The sequence below is a fragment of the Clarias gariepinus genome, chromosome 8 (genome assembly GCF_024256425.1).
Source record: "Clarias gariepinus isolate MV-2021 ecotype Netherlands chromosome 8, CGAR_prim_01v2, whole genome shotgun sequence".
In the NCBI taxonomy this organism is placed as follows: Eukaryota; Metazoa; Chordata; class Actinopteri; order Siluriformes; family Clariidae; genus Clarias; species Clarias gariepinus.
In genome coordinates, this window is record NC_071107.1 from 19,092,665 (window position 1) to 19,119,480 (window position 26,816).

The 26,816-nt window shown below is 40.3% G+C and overlaps 1 protein-coding gene across 1 annotated transcript in view; it reads right to left on the bottom strand.

The window, feature by feature from the left end:
* Positions 1-26,816, bottom strand: part of pcdh15a (protocadherin-related 15a) — a 232,779-nt gene that overhangs the window by 170,812 nt on the left and 35,151 nt on the right. Inside the window, exons 3-4 of the mRNA XM_053502509.1 lie at positions 4,298-4,312; positions 3,368-3,433 (exon numbers count right to left, since the gene is read on the bottom strand). Of these exons, the coding sequence (XP_053358484.1) occupies positions 3,368-3,433; positions 4,298-4,312 (81 nt within the window). The remainder of the gene's footprint in view (positions 1-3,367; positions 3,434-4,297; positions 4,313-26,816) is intronic.

Genomic DNA, 26,816 nt, shown 5'->3' on the forward strand with positions numbered 1-26,816 from the left:
GATCCTCTTAGAGAGGTAATGGCCATTTAGAAAAACCATCTTGAGGGTCAGAAACCTGAGGCGCTGACTCTAGTGGTTCAACTAGAGGGCACAAGCCCAAGGACAACTTTCTTGCAGAAACTCCAGCACTGAAACAATTCAGCACTGGACTGGGTCTACCTGCTTCGTCATGCACCGAATTTCAAAACCTTAAATGGAACTTTCATTCCATTTGGGGGCATAGCATTTTTCTTCTAGGAGAGGGAGCCCTAGAATAGTCGTAATTACGATGGCTGGAAGACCAGCTTGACTTAGTTGGTCCCGTTCAGCGACTGCCAAGGCATCCAGACCCAGGGGCTGGAAGAGGAGAGAGTGGTAAAGGGGACATTTGCTGATCTTGCGAGGCAAAGAGGTCCACCTCTGCTACATGAAATTTTCCCAGAATGTAAATCGCCCTGAAGGACAGGAACCTGGTGCGCTAGCTATTTAGCAGCGTGAGCACAGTCCGCTCTGGCGATTAATATATGAGACTGCCATAGTGTTGTCCACCCGCACTAGGACATGGTAGTCTCAACTGCTGGAGGAATTGCTTTAGGGCCAGAAATAGAGCCATCATTTCGAGGCAATTGATGTGTCGCGTGAGAAGATGAGGTGCCCCCCCACTCGCGCCCCCCCGCCAAAAAAAAAACTCTCTTCCCAGTTGTTGGACTAATGGCACTTAGTTATTAACCTAGTTAACCCAGTGTAAGTATGTATCCAATGATGTAAACATTAAAGCATTTTTTGTAAGTCGCTCTGGATAAGAGCGTCTGCCAAATGCCTAAATGTAAATGTAAATGCCTAAATGTTGGCAGGGGTAGCTCAGTGGTTAAGCCATTGGACTATGGTTCGGAAGATCCCAGGTTCAAATCCCACAACCACCAAGTTGCCACTGTTGGGCCCTTGAGCAAGGCCCTTAACCCTCAACTGCTCAGATGTGTAATTAAATAAAAATGTAAGTCGCTCTGGATAAGAGCGTCTGCCAAATGCCTAAATGTAATGTAAATGTAAATGTAAGATGGCGTCTCCAGCTCCCTTGTGCTGGACGGTCATCTAAGACCGCACCCCAGCCCATGAGGGAAACATCATGTCGTTAGCATCTGCGACGACAAGACGAACTTAGAGTGGAACCCAGAGTCAGAAACCAGGGTCTGAACCACATAGGAAGGGTACAAAGCACCTGGCGCATAGCCCTTATTGGGGATTGGCCCTGGAGTAAAATCCCCTGGTTCTTAGAGGTGATGTGAGAACTGAATCCTGTAGTTTCTCTCTACAGTGCATAGTACCCAAGGAGATATACTTGGCAGTAGCTTCCACGCTGCCAGTTTCTCAGAAAGGGGCAAAGTCTCAGCGGCTTAATTAAACAGGGGAGATGTTAGATGTTTGGCATCCTAAAACATGGCAGGAAAAACCGAAGAACTAGCATTTTATTGGAGACTGATGTTGCCCGAAACACCAGTGGTGGCGGAGCAAGAACACCGATCTCCTGGGGGTGCCAGGGAGGACACTTTAATCTTTGAAAGAAATTCTGCGTGCCTCTCCCTATTGGGGGGGCATCCCCCACGGCCCTCGGCACATGAACCTCAGGGCTTCTTTGTGAAGAAGACAATATGCCAGTCTTGTGCTGGACGGTCATCTAAGACCGCACCCCAGCCCATGAGGGAAGCGTCTGTCGTTAGCATCTGAGACGACAAGACGAACTTAGAGTGGGACCCAGAGTCAGAAACCGGGGTCTAAACCACATAGGAAGGGTACGAAGCACCTGGCGCGTAGCCCTTATTGGGGATTGGCCCTGGAGTGAAATCCCCTGGTTCTTAGCCATAACTGAAATGCTCTCATGTGCAGAAGGCCCAAAGGTGTCACCGTGGATACAGCTGCCATGAGAGCTAAGATCTCTGAAAGAAATGGTCACTTTCTGGTCTAGTTTGATTTCCTTGAGGGTGTTTAGAATGGATTCGACACAAGCGGGAGACAGCTGTGAGACACATGAACCTCAGGGCTTCTTTGTGAAGGAGACAATATGCCAGTCTGACCTCTTTTGAGGCGGATTCCGCGACGCACCCCAATCTTACGAGGGGTTGCCCGGCTCAAAAACACTCTCCTTGTGTGTTTTACGCCTTGCAAGAGTCAGACCCGGTCGAGACTGGGTGGCCGACAGTCCCAACTCTTGAGCACGGCGGGGTAGGAATTTCCTGAAGGCTTCATATATAACTTCGCCAGAAGGCGAGATGGGGGCATCAAGGAGGAATGCACGATCCTTCTCTTTGATGCCCCTGAGATTCAACCACAAGTGCCTCTCCGCGGAAACCATCGCAGCCATAAAACGGACGATAGCACGAGCCGTCTGCTTTGTTGCACGAAGAGACAAGTCTGTGGCCCGGCATTATTCCAATACACCCTACCTTGAAGAGCCCCGCCAGTACTCAAGTCTCTCAGCAGGTCAGCCTGGTAGGCGTGCAAAACCACCATGGTGTGCAATGGAACACCAACCTGACCTGCTGCCTGAAAAGCTTTTCCCTTCAGGGAAGATAAAAGTCTACACAGCTTGAAAGGAAGTAATAGCTTTTCAGGAAGGATGATGTCCCAGGAGAGAGATAGCCAGGAAGCGTCTCTTCTATCTGGGTGTCATCATATAACCCCGCGCTTCCACCTCAACTATATTTAAATAAATAAATAAGTTGATGGCAGGAAAACATGGGATGAATACAGCTTACTCCATGAAAGGGTTAACTCATATGGAGATTGCTAAGAAAAGGGGAGAGAGTGTCGTTGAGGCTCGGCCCCCCGGCCACCTGACAGAACTTTTTTTTTTTTTAAGTGCTTAGAGGCTATTACCATCTTTGCGGAAGCAAGAGAGGATGTTTTATCCTTGCCCATTCACCACCAGGGCGCGCTTGAGAGCGGACAAAGGAATTTTCCGATCCCATGAGAACGCAAAAGAAAGGAGTTTTTAAATCAGTCTCTCATTTTTATAAGCCAAAAATTTGGTGTATTTGATACACACATGCTTTGCATGTGCAAATAACCGGCAACATGACAATATGTTTTTCATAGCGTTTTCACGCAGCATCGAATGTAGCCTTTGAAAGTGAACTGCAAATGTTTTTATCTGCTTGATAATAGGGTAAATAATAAAAAAGCCAATTGTCCAATTATTTTAATTTTCTTTAAAAGTGCTGTTGGGTATGACATAAAAAGCAGTGCTGAAATTTCTCCACCATTCACCCAAATTTAATGTGCATAACTGAAAGTTTGTATTTTCTTATTGATTGATTACAGATTAGCATATTTATCGGTAACAAGCATAATACATATAATTAATTCCGAAAATAAAGGGGAAAATACATACCATTTGGACTCTCTTCATCAATAGTGACGATGGTGGCAGGCGGTCCAGCTCGATACAACTTACACTCTGTGTAAAAAGGAAAGGATGAACACAGAATGAGAATTGAAATAACTTTCATTTACTAATCATATATCATATAAGGATGTTATGTGTTTTTACATGGTGATGAAAGTACTGTAGAACTTGAAAAATATTTTTATATGGACACATGACTATCACACCCTATTGTGGGTCCTCCTTAATTGTTCCAGCATGTTTTGAGTGCGGCATGCACAAAGCGAGGTGCATAAAGCCATGGTTTGCTAATGTCGGCACAGCAGAACTCAAGTATATTCACGAGGTGGAATGACTTTGGGATGAACACTGACTGTGTACAAGGAGCTCCTTATCCATAATTACTGCCCCACCTCTCTAATGCTCTTGGTCTTGTGGCTAAAAGGAAAAACCCCTACAGCCTCACTGCTAAATCTGGGGGAAAGACTTCAAGTGTTCCAGGTTTTTATAATAGCAAATAGGAAAGCAATTAAATTAAAAAAATATATATGTTTTTGATAGTCATGTGTCCACATAATACACGTACATATACAAATATAATCAAACAATTAAGCAATTCAATTGCAACATGATTTTTTTTTTCTTAATCACATTGCTTTAATTCATTGGAAGTGTCTGCCAAAGAAGCATCTGCTAAAGAATGCTAGAGAATGCAAGCCTCAGGCTTCATTTCGTCACGTCAGATAAAAGAAAGGTCTGTGGGGAATTCCCATTTTAGGTTTATGTTTTGCAATTTTTAGCTTAAATATACATATTTTGAAGAGATGCCAGAGAGAGCAAACAGACCGTAAATACCAACTGGGACAGATTCATGAAAGGGTATTTGCCAACAGAAGAAAAAAAAGAAAATGATAAAGAGAATGAGTAACTCCTTACCATCATAATGCCAGTCTATGTCAGAGACAGGGTTTCAGCAGCAGATTGGAAGAGAAAAAGAGGAAAAGACAAGAATGATAAGATTGCTACAAAGATGTCTGAAATTTTAAAGATCCATAGGCATAGGGAAGACAAAGATCCATAAGAAAAACATCTGTTTTGGTTTCACAGCGGAAAAAAAACATGAGACAGTTTAGAAGCTGGTTAGAAGTATTCAAAATTTTAGATTGAGATTTTTTAAGTGTTTTTTTAGAGTGTGAGGCAACCAAACTCAAAGGTGGAACTTTATCTTCATGACATCACAAGCACACACAGACAGATAAGGTTCTCCTGTTCGCATGAGTCACAACAAAACATCTGTTGCCAGGTGAGAAGGACTGGATCATTTTCACATTAAATATGGATCATCAGAGCTGTGTCACCCTAGCACACAGAAGGGCACCTTGTCAAAGACACTTGTGTACTGTGCAAAAGTCTTGAGTCATCCAATATTTCTTCATATTAGATTAAATTAAATTAAATTCTATGGATTAAATGATAAAAAAGGGAACAAAATGTTTTACTGTGACAGGCTGCACAGTGACTAAGGATACAATTTAAAAATACGCAACCTTATTTTCCCTTTTAAGTGTTCTAACCACTTAATAATCAGCATCACCAGTGTACTAATCACGACCTGATCATCTCTCATCATCTGTACCTGTCTCTCACTGGTTCATGCCTTAAGTTAGATCCTTTTAATTGTGTTTTAAGTGAGATGTTTTTAATGCTTCAATGATTTATAGGTCACAATTAAGCCAAAAATGGCAAAAAAGTTCCCAGAATTATTCGAGAATTATTCCTCAAAACTACATTAAAAACAGAAGAAGATCTGACTCTTTAAGAGAAAAATATGAAGTGATGTTAGGGTGGCTCAAGACTTCTGCACAGAAATGTATATTTGGAAACATCATTCACCCCCATGATTACAGTATCCTCTGCAACCCTGATGTGAATAAATGTTACCGAAGATGATTTTATAAATGACAAAATGAATAAATTATGTTTAGAAAGTCTGACCAGTATCTCCATCACCTGTATACTTAACACACATCATTTAAAGCTTATTAAAACAATGAATATTTTTCGGAAGAATGCTACGAGTTACCTGTTACTATAAACTTAGACTATTGAAAAACCCACTTGTATTATACATCTATTCATTTTGACATTTAATTAACTGTGCAGCCTTTGTTCCATGACATATTTTCTGACAAGGCATTAATACCTTATCCTAGAGCTGTTAAATTCTTAAATCTGAAGATGTGGATTCACAGCAGGTCTGACAGTAGCTTCCGCTTAGTTTACATCAGTGTGCTCTCTCACACGATAGCATTTCTAAGCAGCAGCTCATTTACAGGGGTTTAGATACTCTACATAAGCTAACGCTAAATAATTACATTCAGCGTGTTGTATTTAACAACAAATAAAATATAGAGATTGATATTGTGAAGATTTTGGTTATAAGACATTTGTTTAAGCAGCAGAAGCAGGCTCTAGTGTCATAAAATTGTAAGAGTCAGTAAATTCTCATGCACATTAGAAGACTTCAGGAGAGTCGAGTTTATGCTTTCTGGTTTCTCAGTCATTTCAAGTGGAAAAAAGAATCTGCTAAGCAACTGTTTATAGCTCTTTATAAGTGATATCAGAAACTAACTTGTCACAGAGTAATAAATTGACAGTAAGTGATTAAATATGTGTCATTTCATTAATTAAATATAGTTGAAAAGCTATATTTAAATGCACCTGCTCCACCTGGGCGCATCGTACAACCTGTGTGCTTTTTGAGCATGTTAAGACCTCCAAGAAGCCTAGGATGCTGGGAAATGTAATGTCACTCGGGAAGTTATTAGCCACTTTTTTTGACATTAGCTTAAGGTATTGCCAAGGTTAAATTGTTTAACATATCAAAAATCTCCTTGCAATTTTGCATCCTCAATAGGGTTGGGTATTGTTTGGGTTTTTTACGATACTGGTGCCAAATCAATACCTTAAAAATGGTAGCAGTACCTAAACGGTGCCTGAACCAAGCCACAAAAAATAGTGGATAACAATAAAAAATGGCTTTCTAGTGAAAAAAAAGTTTTAAATAAACAATATATGAAAAGTTCAAAAGTAGATACAAAACACAATGAATTTACAAACTACCTAACCCAACTACAATAATTTCCAAGATGGGAAAGATGGCGCCGGTGAGGTCGGCTGCCGTCACGACTGCTCCGACCACCTTTTCTTTGTTTTTGTTTTTTAAGTTAGGTTTCAGCGTTTTTAAATCTGCAAAATTACCACCATGGAGTACATGGAGTACATTAGTTATGATAGAGACACTCTTGTTTCTATTGGTGTTCTATTGGTTTTCCAAGATGGCGCCGGTGAGGTCGGCTGCCGTCACGACTGCTCCGACCACCTTTTCTTTGTTTTTGTTCTTTAAGTTAGTCTACAGCGTTTTAAAACCGGCAAAATTACCACCATGGAGTACATTAGTTATGATAGAGACACTCTTGTTTCTATTGGTATACAATGTACTCACAATTCGACGTTTTTAACTCCGGATCCGAGCTGGCCGAGTGAGATCCTGAGGGACAACAAAGGACGCGACACGAAGCGGCGGCCCCGAGGGAAACGAGCCGGCGTCAGGAACAGGCTGAGAGCCCGTGCACACCGCACACCTCTGCCTAGCATCCTGCTCGCCAACGTCCAGTCACTGGAAAACAAGCTCGATGACCTCAGGGCCAGGATAAAGTTCCAGAGAGACATTTGGGACTGCAATCTCCTCTGCTTCACCGAGACATGGCTGAACCCAGCGGTGCCGGACCACGCCATCCAGCCGGCCGAGTTCTTCTCGGTTCACCGCATGGACAGGACGCGGGACTCGGTGAAGTCAAGGGGAGGCGGCGTGTGTTTAATGGTGAACAGCAGCTGGTGCAACAGCGCGAGCGTTGTTCCTCTCACACGCTCCTGCACACCCAACCTGGAACTACTGTCCATCATGTGTCGTCCTTTTTACCTTCCTCGGGAGTTTACATTGGTCATAATCAGCGCCGTTTATATTCCACCACAAGCGGACACTGCCTTATGCGAGCTGCATGAGGCACTCACACAACAACAAACACAGCACCGGGACGCTGCGCTTATTGTGGCGGGGGACTTTAACAGTGCCAACCTCAAACGCGCAGCGCCGAACTTTTATCAGCACATCACCTGCCCCACCAGGGGCGAAAGGACACTGGACCACTGCTATACAACGGTCAAGGACGGCTACAAGGCACAATCTTGTCCACCGTTTGGTAAATCCGATCACGCCGCCGTTTTCCTCATGCCAAAATACAAACAGAAGCCTGAAACAGGAAGTTCCGGTTCAGAGGGAGGTCGCGTGCTGGACGGACCAATCGGTGGCCGCGTTACAGGACGCACTCGATGACGCAGACTGTGACATGTTCAGAAACAGCTCCGATGGTGACGTCAGCGTGTTTACGGAAGCGGTTGTGGGATTCATCGGGAAACTAGCGGACGATACCGTAGAAAAAAGGACTATTAAAACGTTTCCCAACCAGAAGCCGTGGGTGGATAAAACCATCCGCGACGCTCTGAGATCTCGCACCGCTGCCTACAACACGGGACTCGGAACCGTACAAGGCTGCGTCATACAGCGTCCGGAAGGCGGTGAAAGAGGCGAAGCAGCGCTACGGGTGGAAACTAGAGTCACAACTCCAACAGAGTGACTCTAGGAGCCTGTGGCAGGGATTAAGAACAATAACGGATTATAAAGCACCAACATCCGGTATGATAAACGCAGACGTGTCTCTGGCAGATGAGCTGAACACTTTCTGTGCTCGCTTCGAGGCTGCAGCTAAAGACGCTAGCGATGCTAATGCTAGCGGCGCTAACGGCTGCAGACAGGAAGTCACTGCCAGCACCGGAAGCGCGTTCATCATCTCAGAGCATGACGTGAGGAGAGCCTTCAAGAGAGTGAACACCAGGAAAGCAGCAGGACCAGACGGCATCTCAGGCCGCATTCTCAGAGCCTGCGCAGACCAGCTAGCACCTGTGTTCACTGAGATATTCAACATCTCTTTATCTCAGTCGGTGATCCCCACATGCTTCAAAGAGTCCATCATTGTTCCTGTCCCAAAGAAACCTCATCCTGCTTCCCTCAATGATTATCGCCCTGTAGCCCTCACCTCAGTAGTGATGAAGTGCTTTGAACGCCTGGTCAGAGACTTCATCATCTCTTCACTACCAGACCCACTCGACCCACTACAGTTCGCTTATCGTCCAAACCGTTCCACGGACGATGCAATCTCTCATCTCCTCCATACATCTCTCACTCACCTGGACACTCGGAGGGGGAATTATGTGAAAATGCTCTTCATCGACTACAGTTCTGCATTCAATACCATAATTCCCTCCACACTTACCACCAAGCTGGAGCACCTGGGACTCAGCTCATCAATGTGTCAGTGGATCTCCAATTTTCTGACTGGCAGACCACAGGCAGTAACGATGGGCGGACATGTCTCAGCCTCCCTCACTCTCAGCACTGGAGCCCCCCAGGGTTGTGTTCTGAGCCCCCTGCTGTACTCTCTGTACACCCACGACTGCGTGGCCACTACCAGCTCCACCACCATCATCAAGTTCGCTGACGACACTGTTGTGGTGGGCCTGATCACGAACAACGATGAGACGGCCTACCTGGAGGAGGTTGGAAATCTGGAGAACTGGTGCCAGAGAAACAATCTCCTCCTGAACGTCAGTAAGACAAAGGAGCTGATAGTGGACTTTAGTACAAAGCAGGTGAGGAACTACCAGACCCCCGTCATCAACAGGAGCCCAGTGGAGAGAGTGGACAGCTTCAGATACCTCGGTGTTCACATCACGCAGGACCTGGCATGGTCCTGTCACATCAACACCGTGGTAAAAAAGGCCTGGCAGCGTCTCTACCACCTCAGACGCTTGAGAGACTTTAGACTGCCCTCCAAGGTGCTCAGGAATTTCTACTCCTGCACCATAGAGAGCATCCTGACGGGAAATATCACGACCTGGTTCGGGAACAGCACCATGCAGGACAGACGAGCTCTACAGAGGGTGGTGCGATCAGCTAAGCGCATCATCCGCATCGAGCTCCCTGACCTGCACTCAATCTACAGCAAGCAGTGCTTGACCAAGGCCAGCAAGATCGTGAAGGACCTCAGCCACCCCAATAACGGACTGTTTACTCTGTTGCGGTCTGGGAAGCGATTCCGCTCCTTGAAGGCCAACACAGAGAGACTGAGGAGGAGCTTCTTCCCGCAGGCGATAAGGTCTCTCAACCACAACCACACCACTAGGCAGAACTAACAATCTTTTCATCTTTTTCATAATTGATCAAATCTATCAATCTTCTTACATCCATGAACACTATGGACAATTACACGCTCACCTTCCTTCATATATACACTACATGTCGTACGTTTACATCCTGGACCATTGCACAAAGACACTTTAATAACTTTGCACACCTACCTTCACAACTACACTACATTTTACAGTTTTACGTTTACATCCTGGACCAGTGCACAAAGACACTTTAATAACCTCTGCACAAAGTCACTTTGTTCTATGCATATTTGCACACACAGCACAGTATATTTCAATTTGTACAGTACATTTCTATTTTTGCACATATTTCTATTTTTATTTTTAGTTCTATTTTTCCTAGCACATTTCTATTTTTATTTTTAGTTCTATTTTTCCTAGTTTAATTTAATTTTTTTTTTAATTTCTATCATATTTCTTTTATTCATATTTATTTCTTATTTGTAAACTTTAATTCTCTTCTAGGGTCAATGGCAGTCGTATAATGCATTTCACTACATTTCGTACTGTGTATGTTTGTGTATGTGACAAATAAAATTTGAATTGAATTTGAATTTAATTGACTTCATCATTTCTTCACTACCGGACACCCTCGACCCACTACAGTTCGCTTACCGTCCAAATCGTTACACAGACGATGCCATCTCTCATCTACTCCACACATCACTTACTCTCTTGGACACTAGAAGGGGGAACTACAGCATCGACTACAGCTCTGCATTCAATACCATAATTCCCTCCACACTCACCACCAAGCTGGAGCACCTGGGGCTCATCTATGTGTCAGTGGATTTCCGACTTCCCAACTGGCAGACCACAGGCAGTAAGGATGGGCAGACATGTCTCAGCCTCAATCACTCTCAGCACTAGAGCCCCCCAGGGGTGTGTTTTGAGCCCCCTGCTGTACTCTTTGTACAGATATGACTGTGTGGCCACTACCAGCTCCACCACCATCATTAAGTTTGCTGACGACACCCGTCGTGCTGGGCCTGATCTCTGATAACAACGAGACGGCCTACCTGAAGGAGATTAGGAATCTGGAGAACTGGTGCCAACGGAACAACCTCCTTCTAAACGTCAGTAAGACAAAGGAGTTGATAGTGGACTTCAGCACTAAGCAGGAGAGGAACTACCAGACCCCCGTCATCAACGAGAGCCCAGTGGAGAGAGTGGACAGCTTCAAATACCTCGGTGTTCACATCACGCAGGACCTGTCATGGTCCTGTCACATCAACACCGTGATGAAAAAGACCCGACAGCGTCTCTACCACCTTGAGAGACTTCCGACTGCCCTCCAAGGTGCTCAGGAACTTTTACTCCTGCACCATAAAGACCATCTTGACGGGAAACATCTCAACCTGGTTCGGGAACAGCACCATGCAGGACAGACAAGCTCTACAGAAGGTGGTGCGATCAGCTGAGTGCATCATCCGCACGAGCTCCCTGACCTGCACTCAATCTACAGCAGGCGGTGCTGGACCAAGGCCAGGAAGATTGTGAAGGACCTCAGCCATCCCAACAATAGACTGTTCTCTCAGTTGAGGTCAGGAAAGCGATTCCGCTCCCTGAAGGCCAACACAGAGAGACTGAGGAGGAGCTTCTTCCCACAGGCGATACGGTCTCTCAATCACACCACCACACAGTACTGACCCACACATATGGTTTTTACACACACACTGGACATTCTGGACATTCGTTTACACTAGTGGTCACTGCACAACTACACCTGGTGGTCACCATATCATTCTGTCACAAGTCACTTTAAATAAATCTTTTTTTAAGCATATTTTTCACTGCACTAGACACTTTAAATATGTGGATTGCACAAACGTTGGACATTACCATTCTTTTATTACTATCTATTTTAACACCATTCCACACAAAAATTACATAAATATATACCTACCCGTTCAGCTGCTCTTATTGTTATACATTTCTTTATACATTCTTCAAATATTTTCTATTTTCTATTCTATCTTATATATTGTGTATTTTTGTTGTACAATTATTTATTTATTAGCTTTAGTTTTTATATATTTTTTTTATTCTTTCCTAGTTTTATTTTCATATTTATTTTCTATTACTATTCATAGTCTTCTATTTTAGGTCACGAGCAGTTGTCTAAGCATTTCACTGCATATCGTACTGTGTATGACTGTGTATGTGACAAATAAAATTTGAATTTGAATTTAATTTAACACCAGTAACAGCAAAGTAGTTAGTGTTCTTGGAATGCTATAAACCAGCTTTAAATTTCAGTACCATATCTGGTAAAATGCGACACCTCTCCTGACTTTCCTAGGGTTGATCTGACTGAAGTTGGGGCCGCCCACACTGCCAGCCTATAACCGCATGCTGTTAAACACAGTGCATCCCTCTGCTTTTAACTAGATCCCCAAATGTTTAATTGGGTTGGACTTGTTTCCCACTTTATATGCAATTTTTATAAGACATTGTTGCATGTCACAGTGTCGGAATCCTTTATTGTGAAACACAGCAACACTTTAGAACATTTAGCTTTAGGCATTTTTTTTTAAGCTTGGCTTAGCTTAGCAAGCTAACGCTAGCTGCTGCTGTCAGAGCAAGTGTAATTACTCATTCATGCGCTGCATTCATGTGGATGGTGTATTTTCCCGACATGTGATTTTCAGTCAAAAATGTGAAAACAACATGCACCCACGAATTACTAGAAACATTTGTATCATTAGAGCTTTCTGACTCGTGTTTACGTGCATTTAATCAGTCGGGAAATTATTTTTCATTTGCGGTGGCTGAAGTGAGACACCAAAATCTGCGGTTGCTGAAGTGAGATACCAAAATCTGCGCTCTGATTTAGTTATACTACGTACAGGTTACGTGGCATAAGGTTTCAAACTCACCTCTAATCCTCTATGTCTTGTTATATAAATCCGCTAGGAGGAGTATATCAAATTCCACTGGGTGTATTTTGCAAACAACCCGAAATAACTGACTTGCAAATGACATGCATCAGTTAGCCTTAATGAGATCTACTGTAAATGTCTACCGAGTTTCACATGTATACTGTATGTGCAAGTGTGTATGAGCTATGTAGCAAAATCTCATATGAAGGCCCTGTTCCATGCTCAGGCGACCTAATGGCAGCAGATTCAATCTGTATGCTTATTTTCATGACTTTATGAGCCTCTTAAGACCTCCAAAAAGCAAAATTCTTAAAAGAACAAAAGGGCCCTTCACACACTATAAATTAATATTATAATTATCTTTGCACATTTTTGTGGTAAAAGGCATAATGATAACACCTCATTGACATGCTAAACCTGTCCTATTTTCTTAGGATTTACAATATAATCTAATCAAACAAGGACTAAACCTACACTAATTTTGGGGCGGTCTGGGTTTATTTTGAGATTTACTTAAGTAGGGCCCTTCTGTAAACATTCCGCAAGAGTAAACCCATTTCTGCTGTTAGTACAAGGCATCTCCATCTGCTGAGAGAAGTGCAACTCTGTGCTTGCTTTAAAGAGAGACAAATCCATTTCAGGATACTTTACGCACATCAAACACCATGCCTAATCTAAAAGATATGTTTGCTATTGTAGTGTTAAGAAAGCAAGTGCATCTAAATTAGCTTAATTACCCTTTGCAGCTGGGCATGCCATTTCGAGATGTATAACTGAATTATAAGTGACATATGGAGATGCGGTGAAAGATGAGGGATCAAAGAAAAAGTGGGAAATGGTACATGGATTACAGACCTCCAGCTGTGAGGAGACAGATACAGCAGCTGCTCACATACGTGTACATTTTCACAAGCAGAGCTAAAAAGGTGTTGAGGATCAAAAAAGCAGCTTCGTACATGAGCAGATGCACAAGACTGGCATACTCCCTCTTTTTCTTTTCTTTCTACACACACACACATACGGAGTGTCACAGCTCTGACATGGATAAATAAGATGCAAGAAAGATGATTCTGTCCCAACAAAGGGAAAATGATACATGATGCAATGACTTCTTCAACACGCCAGGCATGTACACATATACACAAACACACAGCATGGGACATATTTGTCAGCCAGTAGTGTAACTGTTGTCATGATGTCTGAATTTAGGCGGGTTACAAAGTTCTAAAAAAAATAAAAATAAATCATACATAGCTTGCACACACATACCAGCAGATATCCACACACTCACCCCTAGTGCAAAGCTGCTTATGGTTTGAGCCACTTATCTTTAAGTCCAGAGCAAATCCTGAAACGCTAAAAGCTAAAGAATGAGGGTGGATAGGGGGACAGAGGGCCCAAATTTAACCCTAAAGCTTAAGACAATTCTTTTGGTGCAGCGATGGGAAAAAGGCAGCGCATGCTAGTGGAGAATGGTCTGTGGTCAGCTAGAAGAGAGCGATTAGTGGAATTTTACAGAAAGTCAACGAACTCCAAAAATGACCCAAAGGAGAGGAGACCTCTGAGTGCAAAATGTAAGGGGGAACATCTGACGCAAGGACAAATGCAAAAAAGAAACAAAGAGCTCCCATATGAGTAAAACACAGGCTTTCAACGGATATACAGCATCTTTATAAAGAATTATTCTGGGACATCTGATTTCATATCCAAGAATCCAGAAAAGCATCAGATCAAACAGGCTTGCTTTAACCCTCTTGGTAAACCAAGCGTCATTTTAAAGACATCAGAAGCTGATGTAACCTGCTGAAACTTTCAGCATTGTTTCCGGGCTTCTTAATGACCACCGTTTAAAATTATTTTATGCCTTTAATTTGTAGTGTTGTGGCAACGTTTGAGTGATGGTATGATCTGGCACTTCCTGGCCCTTAGAGGCCTGCAGAATTTTGTTTGTACTACTTGTGTTTGCACATCCTTCCCTGAGCAATGCAAGACCTGTGAAGCTGCATTGTTAACTGTGCAGTGTGATTCATCTGACTATCAATTCCCGTGTTACAACTATGAAATAATTTTTAGCGGTAGCAACTTTTGGTGAACCACATGAGTTTATAGGGCATTTGAGCTGTATGTCATCAATCACTAACTCATCTTTTATACCGCTTTATCCTGTATTCAGGGTCGCGGGGCTGTATGTCATAAGGTTGAAAATTACTGAATTATAAAAATAAACATACAGGTATCAACACCAAACAGGGATACTTTAATAATATTCTTTCAAAGTATTCTCTCTAATTTCTCATGGGCACAATTATATTACAATACATATTTCATATTTATCATAATATGTATTACCTACATATTTAGTCACAGTTTTTCTTTTACTCAAAAAATTCTTGCAGGGAGTTAAAATAACAAAAGACAACTGTAAAATTAAAAAAGAAGAAACAATAATACCTAAATATAGTCAATAAACTACAAATATTACATATTACATATTGTCTACAAAAAAGAAAATATTACAGGTTAAAGTAAAACATTTTATTGCATCAAAACATAATAAAATACATAAAATACAGTATAGTAGTTGTTAGTATCTTATAATACACAGATAAACAACGTTTTTTACTGTGCAATTATTTATTTAACAAAAATAAAAAATCATCTGGTTATTACTAAGCATTTCTTACTGATTTAAAGTGCCCCAATTATGCCATTTTAAAGGTTGCTAATATTGCATAATGAGTCTCTTAAAACAGGTTTACATCTATGCAAGGTCACAACACTTTAGTTTCCTCCAAAAATAGATTAAATTTTACCCCATTTCTCAATGATTCGTAAACGACTCGTGTGAAGCAGTTCGAAGATTCAGTCTGTCTAAACCCCTCCTTTCCGTGAGCCCTTACTGCTGTGATTGGTCAGATGGTGCAGTGATTTATGACTGGTCTACCGCTACGCGTGTGTCAGAAAATAAAACGCCCATGACCATAATTGAACGACGGCTCTGGAGACCCGTCAATACATAGAAAAGATGGCGTCGGTTTTACCCTGTAACGACCAGCTAATTTTATATTAACTGTGGCTACAAAAATCGAGAGGTCTTTTATCTTTGTGTCGGTGTTGCGTTAAAAAGCAGGTGAGCAAAAAGGACAAACACAAACAAGTAGATAAAGCAAACGTGTATTATACAATACTAAATAAAGTAAACGAGAAAGGTGCACAACAACCAAACAAAAATATAAACAATATTTACAAACTATATATAATAAACTGTATGTGTGCATAAACGCGAGTGAGTTAAAAATGTCCGAAGTCCGTGCTTATTGTATGTGTGTACATACTAAAAAAAAAAAGGAAAAAGGACAAACACAAATGTGAAAAAGGTGCACAAAACAATATTTACAAACTATATATAATTAACGGTATGTGTATGTGTGCGAGTAAGTGGAAAATGTCCGAAGTCCATGTTGATTGTATGTGTATTAGAGGAGTATAGTTCGGTCTTACCAGGGATAATGAAGTCTGAGAGGCCGATGACGGGGAATATGTACAGTCAAAGATAATCCGGTTAAAAAATCTTCGAAAGAAAATGATCCACAACAATCTCTTCTTCTCTCGTCCAAACAAATAACACCAGCGCTAGTCCACCATTACTACTCATGCATTTTGTGTGTGTGTGTGTGTGTGTGTGTGTGATGTGTGATCTGCGAAGTGCGCATGCTCTGTTCCCTTACTCTTCGCGTGTATGCGAAGTGTGCATGCTCCGTGCCCTTACTCTTTGGCATTTTTTCCCTCTGGGTAAGTGTTAGAGTTCAGTCTTGGTGAACGGTGGAAAATAAACAGTTAAATAAGGATTTCGTGTGCTCTCGTTTTTAAGGGGAACCTGGCATGAATGCTTGGTCACATTGACAATAGTGTGGTAACGTTAATTGTAAGATGGCGGGCAAGTTGTTTGTGACGTAGAACGTGGGCGGGCTTGTTGTTCGCGATGTAGAACGTGGGCGGACATTATGCAAATATGTTACGGAGTGACGTGGATCCGTAACAGAGTAAAAATAGATTTGCTAACGAATCGTTTGAGCGACTGTGAGCCGATTCTTTTTTTTTTAATAGACAAAAACTCCATTTATTGTGCACCGTCAGCCTCACAAATAGTGCAGATAGTTTATGTTCACATACAGCTACATGACGCACTGCATGAAACAAAATATTTAAAAAAGCATAATAGTGGCACTTTAAGAAGGGAATTTGCAGCCTGGTCCTGCTAATCATTAATTAATTGATCATCAGCAGGTAAGCAGACCTCTATAAAAGCAGACGTTTTGGCAGTTAGCTGGTCTGAAGCATTCAGCTGTGTGTTAACACAATGCCAATATTGAAAGACATAAGCAATTGTCCTAGATAAGCAATTGCTGCGCATTAATCTGGAAAGGGTTATAAAACCATTTCCAAACAATTTGGAATTCAATGTTCCACAGTGAGAATGATTATTCACAAATGGAAAGCATTTAAGACAGTTACTAATCTTCCCAGTAGTGGACATCCCAGCATATGAAGTTCGCAATACTGAACAAAGCACAAGGCTTATGAAACAATGTCCTATGCACAGATAAAACCAAAGTGGATTTGTTTGGCCTTAATGCCATATTTGGGGAAACCAAACAGCATTTCAACAGAAACACCTCATACCTACTGTCAAACACAGCAGTGGAGAGGTTATGTTTTTTGGGCATTTTGCAACAAGACAATGATTTGAAGCACACCAGTAAATATACATCAGAATGGCTAAAACGAAAAAGAATCTAAGTTTTCATATGGCCTAATCAAAGTCCAGACCTCAACCCCCCTGGAATGCTGTGGTGGGACCTTAAGAGAGCTGTGCCTAAGAGAATGCCCAAAAACCTCAATTAACTGAAGCAACGTTGTAAAGAATAATGGGACAGAATTTTTCCACAATTTTGTGAAGTCATTCAGCAAACTATTACTAAGTTATTGCTGCTATTAAATTTAGAGAGGACATGAAGTTAGTTGGTGTGAGAGAAGAGGATGCAGAGGATAGGGTTAGATGGAGGCAAATGATTCGCTGTGGCGACCCCTGAAAGGGAACAGCCAAAAGACAAAGAAGAAGAAGAAGAGCTGCTATTAAATTTTGAGGATACTTATTATTGCCCACATGTTTTTCTTTCGGCTTCATTTCCGTTAAATAAATAATGACACAGTAAAAAAGTGTTATATGTTTTTCATCAGAGGTGTATTTGCTTAATACTAAGACCTGCTAGGATCAGATGATTTATATTGTTTTTACACAAAAACACTTATATACATGACTGTATATACAGTCAAAATAGCAAAAAATGAGATCTCCTCTGATTTTGAGTTTGGTATATTTAAGATTTCTATAAATCTGTGGACAGAAAATGGGCAAAATGGCTCAAGCTGTAGCAGATGACCACATTGGATTCAATAGTAAATATGTTTTTATATATGTTTTTCAAACTCATACTAAGAGGAGTTAAATCAAATTTCATAGTGTGTGTGTAAGTGTGTGTGTGCGCATGTGAGTAATTAGATAAAACATACTAAAACAAAGATTATATTGAGTAATTAATTACGTGTTATTACAATTATCATTCAATAAAACTAATAAAACTAGATGTCAACAGTGTTGATGGGGTTACCGCTGCTGCCAACAAACCGCATCCTTCTGTCTACTGATTCGTATGCCTAAACTAACCTTTATGTGTACTTAATCAGTTATTGATAAAGAAAAAATATATATAATAACAATTTGAAAAATTTGCACTTCCTGTGAACTTGTCCCTGTTTGAACCAATTGAAAATACATAAAGCATGAATGCATTGAACTTGCCTTGGCATTTACAATTACAGTATACTCTCATTAGATGTCTGCTCTGTCTTTCATATCCTTGGTCCCAACAAAGCATAGAATGTGCACACTGAGCAACAACACCATTAAGGCTGTGCTACACTTAAACTGAAGGTGTACTTTAGACAGGATTTTACAATGTCTATCCTCAATTCTACACTTGACGACAACCTGTATTAATCACCAGTAAAACACAATGAATTAAACTGATTTAAATGAGTGAAAGAGAGGGAGGGAGAAAGACCTGCTTGATATACGTATATGGAATAAAAATAATTGTAGACAGGCCTAATCTGTCTCATCACCATGGTAACAAGTGGACAGAGAGGACAAAGCCCATCCTATTCTCACTGTAGGTCACCAATGACCCACCCTACAAACACATTACACACAACCTGCCCACACACACACACACACACACACACACACACACACACACACACACACACACACACAAATTCTGCAAGCACAAATTTGTTAAGGCAAATTTTGAGTTCTGCTGAAGAGATTTTGTTTGAGATTGGTAGACATTAGGTGTTAATTAGGTATAAACTAATTGCCCACTTGATATTTGATAAGAGTTATTAACTGGACTATACTGTTAAGTGCCTACATGATAATGCTTGTAAAATCTTAATAACTATTCTACAACCTAATCAGCAATCACTGTGAAAAAAAAAAGCTTTTGTCTATATGTTATTTCTAGGGAAAAAATATATGATTTTATTTGTTTAGATTTCTCATATGGAGTATGCATTTATTTAAAAAAAATCTACATCTACTATTTACCAGTTTACCACTTTTTGTGTTAATGCGCGTTAGAGCTCTTTCTGGTGTGCTATTATGCAAAATGCATAATGTAAAGCTACATAATTTCTGCTACTTTTCATCTCTAATCACTTAAGGAACTGCGCTGTACTGTAATTAGCTAAGATTTGCATTTTATTTAAAGAACACTGTATTATCTAGTAAGGAGCACAGAAAACACCACTTAAGAACAAGGCTCAGGTTGCTGCTCACATTTTACTCTATATGTGCTAAATACTTGTAGGTGTACAGTACCTGTACTTTGTACACACGCAAGGTGTATAGAAATCTGGCATAGTTGGTAAGCTTGCAGTGAGGTTTCTGAATAAGGTAGGTTTAATTCACTTACAGCTGGGTTCACGACTCTTGTTCTGGTTTTAAAATATATTCATGCAGTCAAGCTCAATAAATATTAAATAAAAATTGTCCTAGTTGCCTGACTCAAAGCCTGAAAAGCTTTGAAATGAGTGATGTGTGTTTTATAGCTAAAAAAACATTTCGTTATACTTGCAGACCCCAATGCTCACACGCAACCCCAAGTTCACATTCTTTTATGTTAAACTATGCTATGTTACAACACACTTGTAAAAGGAATGCCCCATGCCACTATGTTGCCCTCATTTCTTCATATTTAATTAAATTAATTCATATATATTGCATTAAAGAAATGGAATCAAATGGTTTTTTTTTTGGCAGGCTGAAAAGTGCCTAAGGGAGCTTTTGAAAAATTGGTTGTTTATGTAACAACCTCAGCAGCAACCTCATTTTCCCTCTCGCCTGTTTCAACTGCTCAGCATTTTACCAGTACACTAATCACTCGCCTGATCATCTTGTATCATCTGCACCTGTTTCCGACTGGTTAATACCTCAAGTTGAATGTGTTTTCCTGCTTGAATTTACCAAAAAGGAGAGCCAAAAAAACTCCTTCAGGAGACTAGTCCTCAAGACTACATTAAAATGCAAGAATGCAAAAGTCTAGCTTTTTGGAAGCAAAATACAAATAAATCAGTACAGTGTAATGGCGGATTACTGTAATAATTGTGAAGAGGCAACAATTGAAATATGTGACTATGAAAACTGTATGATGGGATTTCAGAAGAAGCATGTGAAGGTTAGTTAATCCCTCTAGAACATGCTTGTCAACAGACACAGTGCAAAGCCCCTGGATATTGAGAATTGCCTCCACCTAACAAGGAACAGTTTAAAAAATTTCATCAAGATGAATTTGCTGATGTGGAAGTAAATAAAGGAACGGTTTTGCCATATGAATTTAGCCTTTCCACACTTCACACAATGATGTGAAGCTGCTGGGGAATTGAAGCCCTGTGGAATTCTTTTCTAAAGCGTGGCCTTTTCAGTCTTAGCATAGTTTCAGACTGAAAGTGACTCAGTCAGTGTCCAGTGTGTGAACTTGATGTGCACCGCTCTACATGACATGCTTTGTCAAGCCAGTTCCCAATCGCACAATCTTACAATCTTCTAACATGTCTACAGACCACACATTTGGATATAGCTTTCAAGCTACAGAATTGGCATTTATGACCGGTGCCTTCACTTGAATGATGACAGGACATGGTTTCTGCTGCTGTTATCAACTTGTTCTTTTATCACGGTGTAATAAAAAAAAATCTCCCTTTTCATACTTTTTTTCTGTATTCCATATGGGGAATACACATTTTTTCTGTATAACCACATCATTTTCAGCTTTTAAAGCAACTGAAAGCTTATATATGTATGTATGTATGTATGTATGATGTATGTATGTATAATATGCTCTGTTCACCATATACAGCCAGAAAAATATAAACAGTTTTTAGATCATTTTTAGTTTTTGTTTTTATAAAACCAAAAGACTCAGACAATGAAATCCATCACAAGAAAACAACCTTGTATAAGCCACATACAGTCAATAAAAATACGAAAATCTATTCTGACTAGTTTACATAAAACTTTGATGTGTTTTGATTTATTTTGTATGATAAGCCTATTCCCAACGAAAAAGAGATTTTTGGAAACATACATTTTTGAAGCTTTTTATTCATTAGATAATGATAGTATATGTATATGTCACTCTGAAATGATTGTGAAGCTCAAACGAATGTTAATATTACACTAAGATAACTTGAGTAAACACAAAATGCAGTTTATAAATGATAATTTAATTTATTAATGGAAAAAAGCTGTCTAAACCTGCTTTGCCATTTGTAAAAAAAATTATTGGCCCCGAAACCTAAGAAAGCAGTTGGCAGCAACAACTGCAATCAAGCATTTGCGATAACCGGCAATGAGTCTATAACGTTCCTGTGGAGGAATTTTGGCCCACTTTGGCCCCCATTGTTTTTATTCAGCCACAATGGAGGGTTTGAGCATGACAGGCCTGTTTAAGGATGCATAAGCCAAGAGTGCTTAAACTTGACGTCATAAACCGTTGGCCGGATATTCTTGTTGTTGATGGCAGAATTCGTGGTTCTATCATTTATGGCAAGTCGTCCAGGTCTTGAAGCTGCAAGTCAGTCCCAGGCAATCACACTACCCCCAACATGTTTGACCGTTAGTCAAACATGTTTTTTTTTTTTTATAATATGAAATGTTAGTTTTACGCCAGATGTAACGGGACGACACCTTTCAAAATAAGTCCACAGAACACAGTGATAGTCAAGATGTTTTTGGGCAAGTGTGAAATATTGTACATTGTTGTTGTGCTCTTGGAGTAATTTTGGTAAGGCAATTAATTTTTAACATAGGACCAGGTAGGTTTGGATAGTTTTTTCCAGTAATAAATAAAATCATCAATTAAGAACCTTATTTTGTATTTACTTGGGTTATCTTTGTGTATATAAGAGTTCTTTTGATGATCTCAATAGTTTAAGACAAGTGTGACACTATGTGGTGATCTTCAGTTGCTTTTTCAAGCTTTGCAATTTGTGCTGTGTATATCTAAGAATGAGGTTAAAACCTTTTATTTTTTGTTAATTGTGTGACTTAGATCTAAGGAAAGCAAGAGAGATTTATTAGGTTCCTGAATCCATTGATTTTCTGCTTTCCACAGAAACATTATTTGCATTTCAGTACTTTTATTTGCACTCAACACTAGTCCCTCGTGATGTCATGATAGCATGAAACAGTGTGATGGTATTTTCTCTTATAACAGTGATTTTGCTGAGCAGAAAACTGCAACGTCTATTCGGCCCATCTGCAAAGTACAGAATAGCTGTCAGACCAGAACGTTGAACACTTTGTCTCCAAATCCTTTCTTAACATTTTTTCAACTCTAATAGCAACCACAACAGCAGTCAGTTTCATATGTAGAAATGTCACTTCTGATGTCAATCTGTCAGTTGCGATGTCAATCTCAAATTGTGCCAAGTGTGGGTATTCCCAGTTCAGATGGCTTTTACACACCATTACACTTTGAGGTCTTTCTTTAAAGTTTTCCAAGTTTAGCTGCACATTTTTTGGGAAGATGTAGCCGAAGTTATTTCCTCATTCTAACTATGTTTTTTCTACAGAACTACTGTAGAAAACATTATCTGGCTAGAAAACTAATGGGATTGAGGAATGCAACAGAGTCATATGTTGATCTATTGACATATTTTGGGGTCTTTCTTGTGCAAATCATTAAGCCCAGTATTGTGTTAGACTATGGTTCGGAGTGTCCCAGGTTCAAATCCCACGACCACAAAGTTGCCCTGTTGGGCCCTTGAGCAAGGCCCTTAACCCTCAACTGCTCAAATGTTTAATGAGATAAAAATGTAAATCGCTCTGGATAAGGGCCTCTGCCAAATGCCTAAATGTAAATGTGTGCTAGTGTATGCGTTGTGATGTTTTCCTTGCTGGACATGATAGAAAGGCATCAGAACACCCAGGTGCCATATCCTGCCACACTTGAGGCCCAGCAGGCAAAGAGCCCTAGCCTGCTGACCTGACCTCCAAATTCCCTAGATCCCAATCCAATTGAGCACCCATGCCACCAAATCTGGACAAACAAACATGACCCATGAAGGCCCCACTCTGACCTTGGTTAGGTTAGATTTTACTACATTACAAAAAACTGTCATTTTAACAGGTGTATGTACAGTTGTGGCCAAAAGTTTTGAGAATTACATAAATATTGGAATTTGAAAAAGGTGCTGCTTAAGTTTTTTTTTTTATAATAGCAATTCGCATATACTCAAGAATGTTATGAAGAGTGATCAGATGAATTGCATAGTCCTTCTTTGCCATGAAAATTAACTTAATCCCAAAAAAAACCTTTCCACTGCATTTCATTGCTGTCATTAAAAGACCTGCTGAGATCATTTCAGTAATCGTCTTGTTAACTCAGGTGAAAATGTTGACGAGCACAAGGCTAGAGATCATTATGTCAGGATGATTGGGTTAGAATGGCAGACTTGACATGTTAAAAGGAGGGTGATGCTTGAAATCATTGTTTTTCCATTGTTAATCATGGTGACCTGCAAAGAAACGTGTTCAGCCAACATTGCATTGCATAAAAATGGGTTCACAGGCAAGAATATTGTGGCTACTAAGATTGCACCTAAATCAATCATTTATCGGATCATCAAGAACTTCAAGGAAAGAGGTTTAATTCATGTTAAGAAGGCTTTAGGGCGTCCAAGAAAGTTCAGGAAGCGCCAGGATCATTTCCTAAAGAGGATTCAGCTGCGGGATCGGAGTGCCACTAGTGCAAACCTTGCTCAGGAATAGCAGCAGGCCGGTGTGAGCGCATCTGCACGCACAGTGAGGCGAAGACTTTTGGAAGCTGGCCTGATGTCAAGAAGGGCAGCAAAGAAGCCACTTCTTTCCAAAAAAAACATTAGGGACAGATTGATGTTCTGCAGAAAGTATGGTGAATGGACTGCTGAGGACTGGGACAAAGTCATATCCTTCGATGAAGCCTCTTTCCGATTGTTTGGGGCATCTGGAAAAAGTCTTGTCCGGAGAAGAAAAGGTGAGCGCTACCATCAGTCCTGTGTAATGCCAACAGTAAAGCATCCTGAGACCATTCATGTGTGGGGTTGCTTCTCATCCAAGGGAGTGGGATCACTCACAAATTCGGCCAAAAAACACAGCCATGAATAAAGAATGGTACCAAAACACCTTCCAACAGCAACTTGTTCCAACAATCCAACAACAGTCTGGTGAAGAACAATGCATTTTCCAGCACGATGAAGCACCGTACCATAAGGCAAAGTGATAACTAAGTGGCTTGAGGACCAAAACGTTGAAATTTTGGGTCCATGGCCTGGAAACTTCCCAGATCTTAATCCCATTGAGAACTTGTGGTCAATCCTCAAGAGGCGGGTGGACAAACAAAAACCCACTAATTCTGACAAAGTCCAAGAAGTGATTGTAAAAGAATGGGTTGCTATCAGTCAGGATTTGGCCCAGAAGTTGATTGAGAGCATGCTCAGTCGAATTGCAGAGGTCCTGAAATAGAAGGGCCAACACTGCAAATACTGACTCTTTGCATAAATGTCATGTAATTGTTGATAAAAGCCTTTGAAACATATGAAGTGCTTGTAATTATACTTTAGTACATCACAGAAACAACTGAAACAAAGATCTAAAAGCAGTTTAGCAGCAGACTTTGTGAAAACTAATATTTGTGTCATTCTCATAACTTTTGGCGACGACTGTATATTTTTTATATTTACTGTATGTTTACAATACACAAGGACTGATATGAAAAACAATATTTTTGAAGCAAACTTTCTTCTAGGTCCAGGCAGACTTTCCTAACTGATTCAATCAATGTTAAAAAAAATCATTGCAGTGATTAGGTATTTCAAGGACAAAATAAAAAAAAAAAAAACTTCTAGGGCTTTCTGACTCTTAGAGCACCAAGAATTATTCATCCACTATTATTAAATTTCACTATTTGTACTACTAAAAGGCTGAACAATTTAATTAATAAAAAATGGATACCAAAGCCGAAAATTCAGTCTCCCATAGTGTGTAAATGAGTGTGTGTGTGTGTGTGTGTGTGTGTGTGTGTGTGTGTGTGTGTGTGTGTGTGTGTGTGTGTGTGTGTGTGTGCCCTGTGATGGATTGGCACCCGGTCCAGGATGCACCCTGCCTCGTGCTCTAAGTCTCCTGGGATAGGCTTTAGGCTCCCCGCAACCCGGTACATAAGATACTGTAAAGTGGTATAGACGAAGAGTGAGTGAATAACTATTTCCCATTTTGCTCTCTCTCTTTCTCGCTCTCTCTCTCTCTCCACCATCCCTTAGGAGCTTTTCATTCCTTACATGGCAATATTTCCTGTAGCGCAAATTTAGATGGATATTCATGCAACTTCCTCTCTTTCTGTTCTCCCTAGAATATGTTACACAATGCCTTTGGCTCAACAGTGAAATACCCACAGTAGATTTGCAGTTAATAATCTACAGAAAACATCAGAGACCGCCATCATCCATGCAATTCTTCTATTATTTTTAATTATTTAAAATTAATACTCAACAATAACATAACAATTAGCACCATATATCTCCGAAGCAAAGAAAGTTTTACAATTTGTTGTCCAGTGTTCAATGTACAGAAAATTTACAGAATTGCATAAATTTACAGAAATAGTGCATAGTATTAAATTTTTCTGTTTCAAATTTTGTAACAGGTATTTAGTCCTAAATTGTTCATTTAGATCATTTACATTGTTCTTTTACCTGTCTCTCACTGGTCATAATTGGGTCATCCCTTTTCAAGGGTAAGTTTAGACAACAATGTCCATGAATATTGATTCCTCTTCATTCTGCATGCACACTATGTTATATCAAAGAGGTTTTCACCTTTAGGACAGAGGTTATATTCACAGTAACACAAAGACAGCTATTCTATTCATTTTCTATTCATGATTCCATGCAAGATTTTTTTGTTATATTCCATACAATTTTAACCTTGTCAAAATAAAGTTGCAGAACTGGATTAATAAAGGTTAGATGTTTATGGCTTTACTTTTTCTTAGAAAATTTTGCCTTTACTGGCTTAATTGATTGAGTGTTACTAGTCCCAGAATGGTCAGCATCATTGAGGACCATCTGTGTGCTGCTCACAGAACGCTCTGATGTTTGCAGTGATGTGTAAAACTCTGGGATGGGGTTTACTGCATGCACTGCAGGTATGATGCCTTATGCTCTTTGTTCACATGACTGGTTTTTGTTACGCATCCAGATTCCATTCTGTCTTAGAAATTATCGTCTTCTTGTGTAACTGCTTCTTGAATTGTGAGGAGACCTAAAAACTGTGAAAACTGCATTCTCTGGTATGGTTTTGTCGTTATGTGATCTTAAATCCTGAATGTTACTAAGACTGGTTCCAGGGTTATTTTAGAAGTGTTTGTAAGAGTTTGAAGGTAACACTTTTCATGTTAGCTCACATTTCTCACTCTTCTGCATACTCCAGTTCATTCAAAATCCTCTGTGATACAAGGCAAATTCATGCAAAGCCTTTGGATCATCTGATCTGATCTAATGTGGCCGAGTGAGAACTTACTCCAGGCATTCGAAATCACCAAGTAAGTAATTCCTAGTGATTTCATCGCCTCTCTTCTGACATT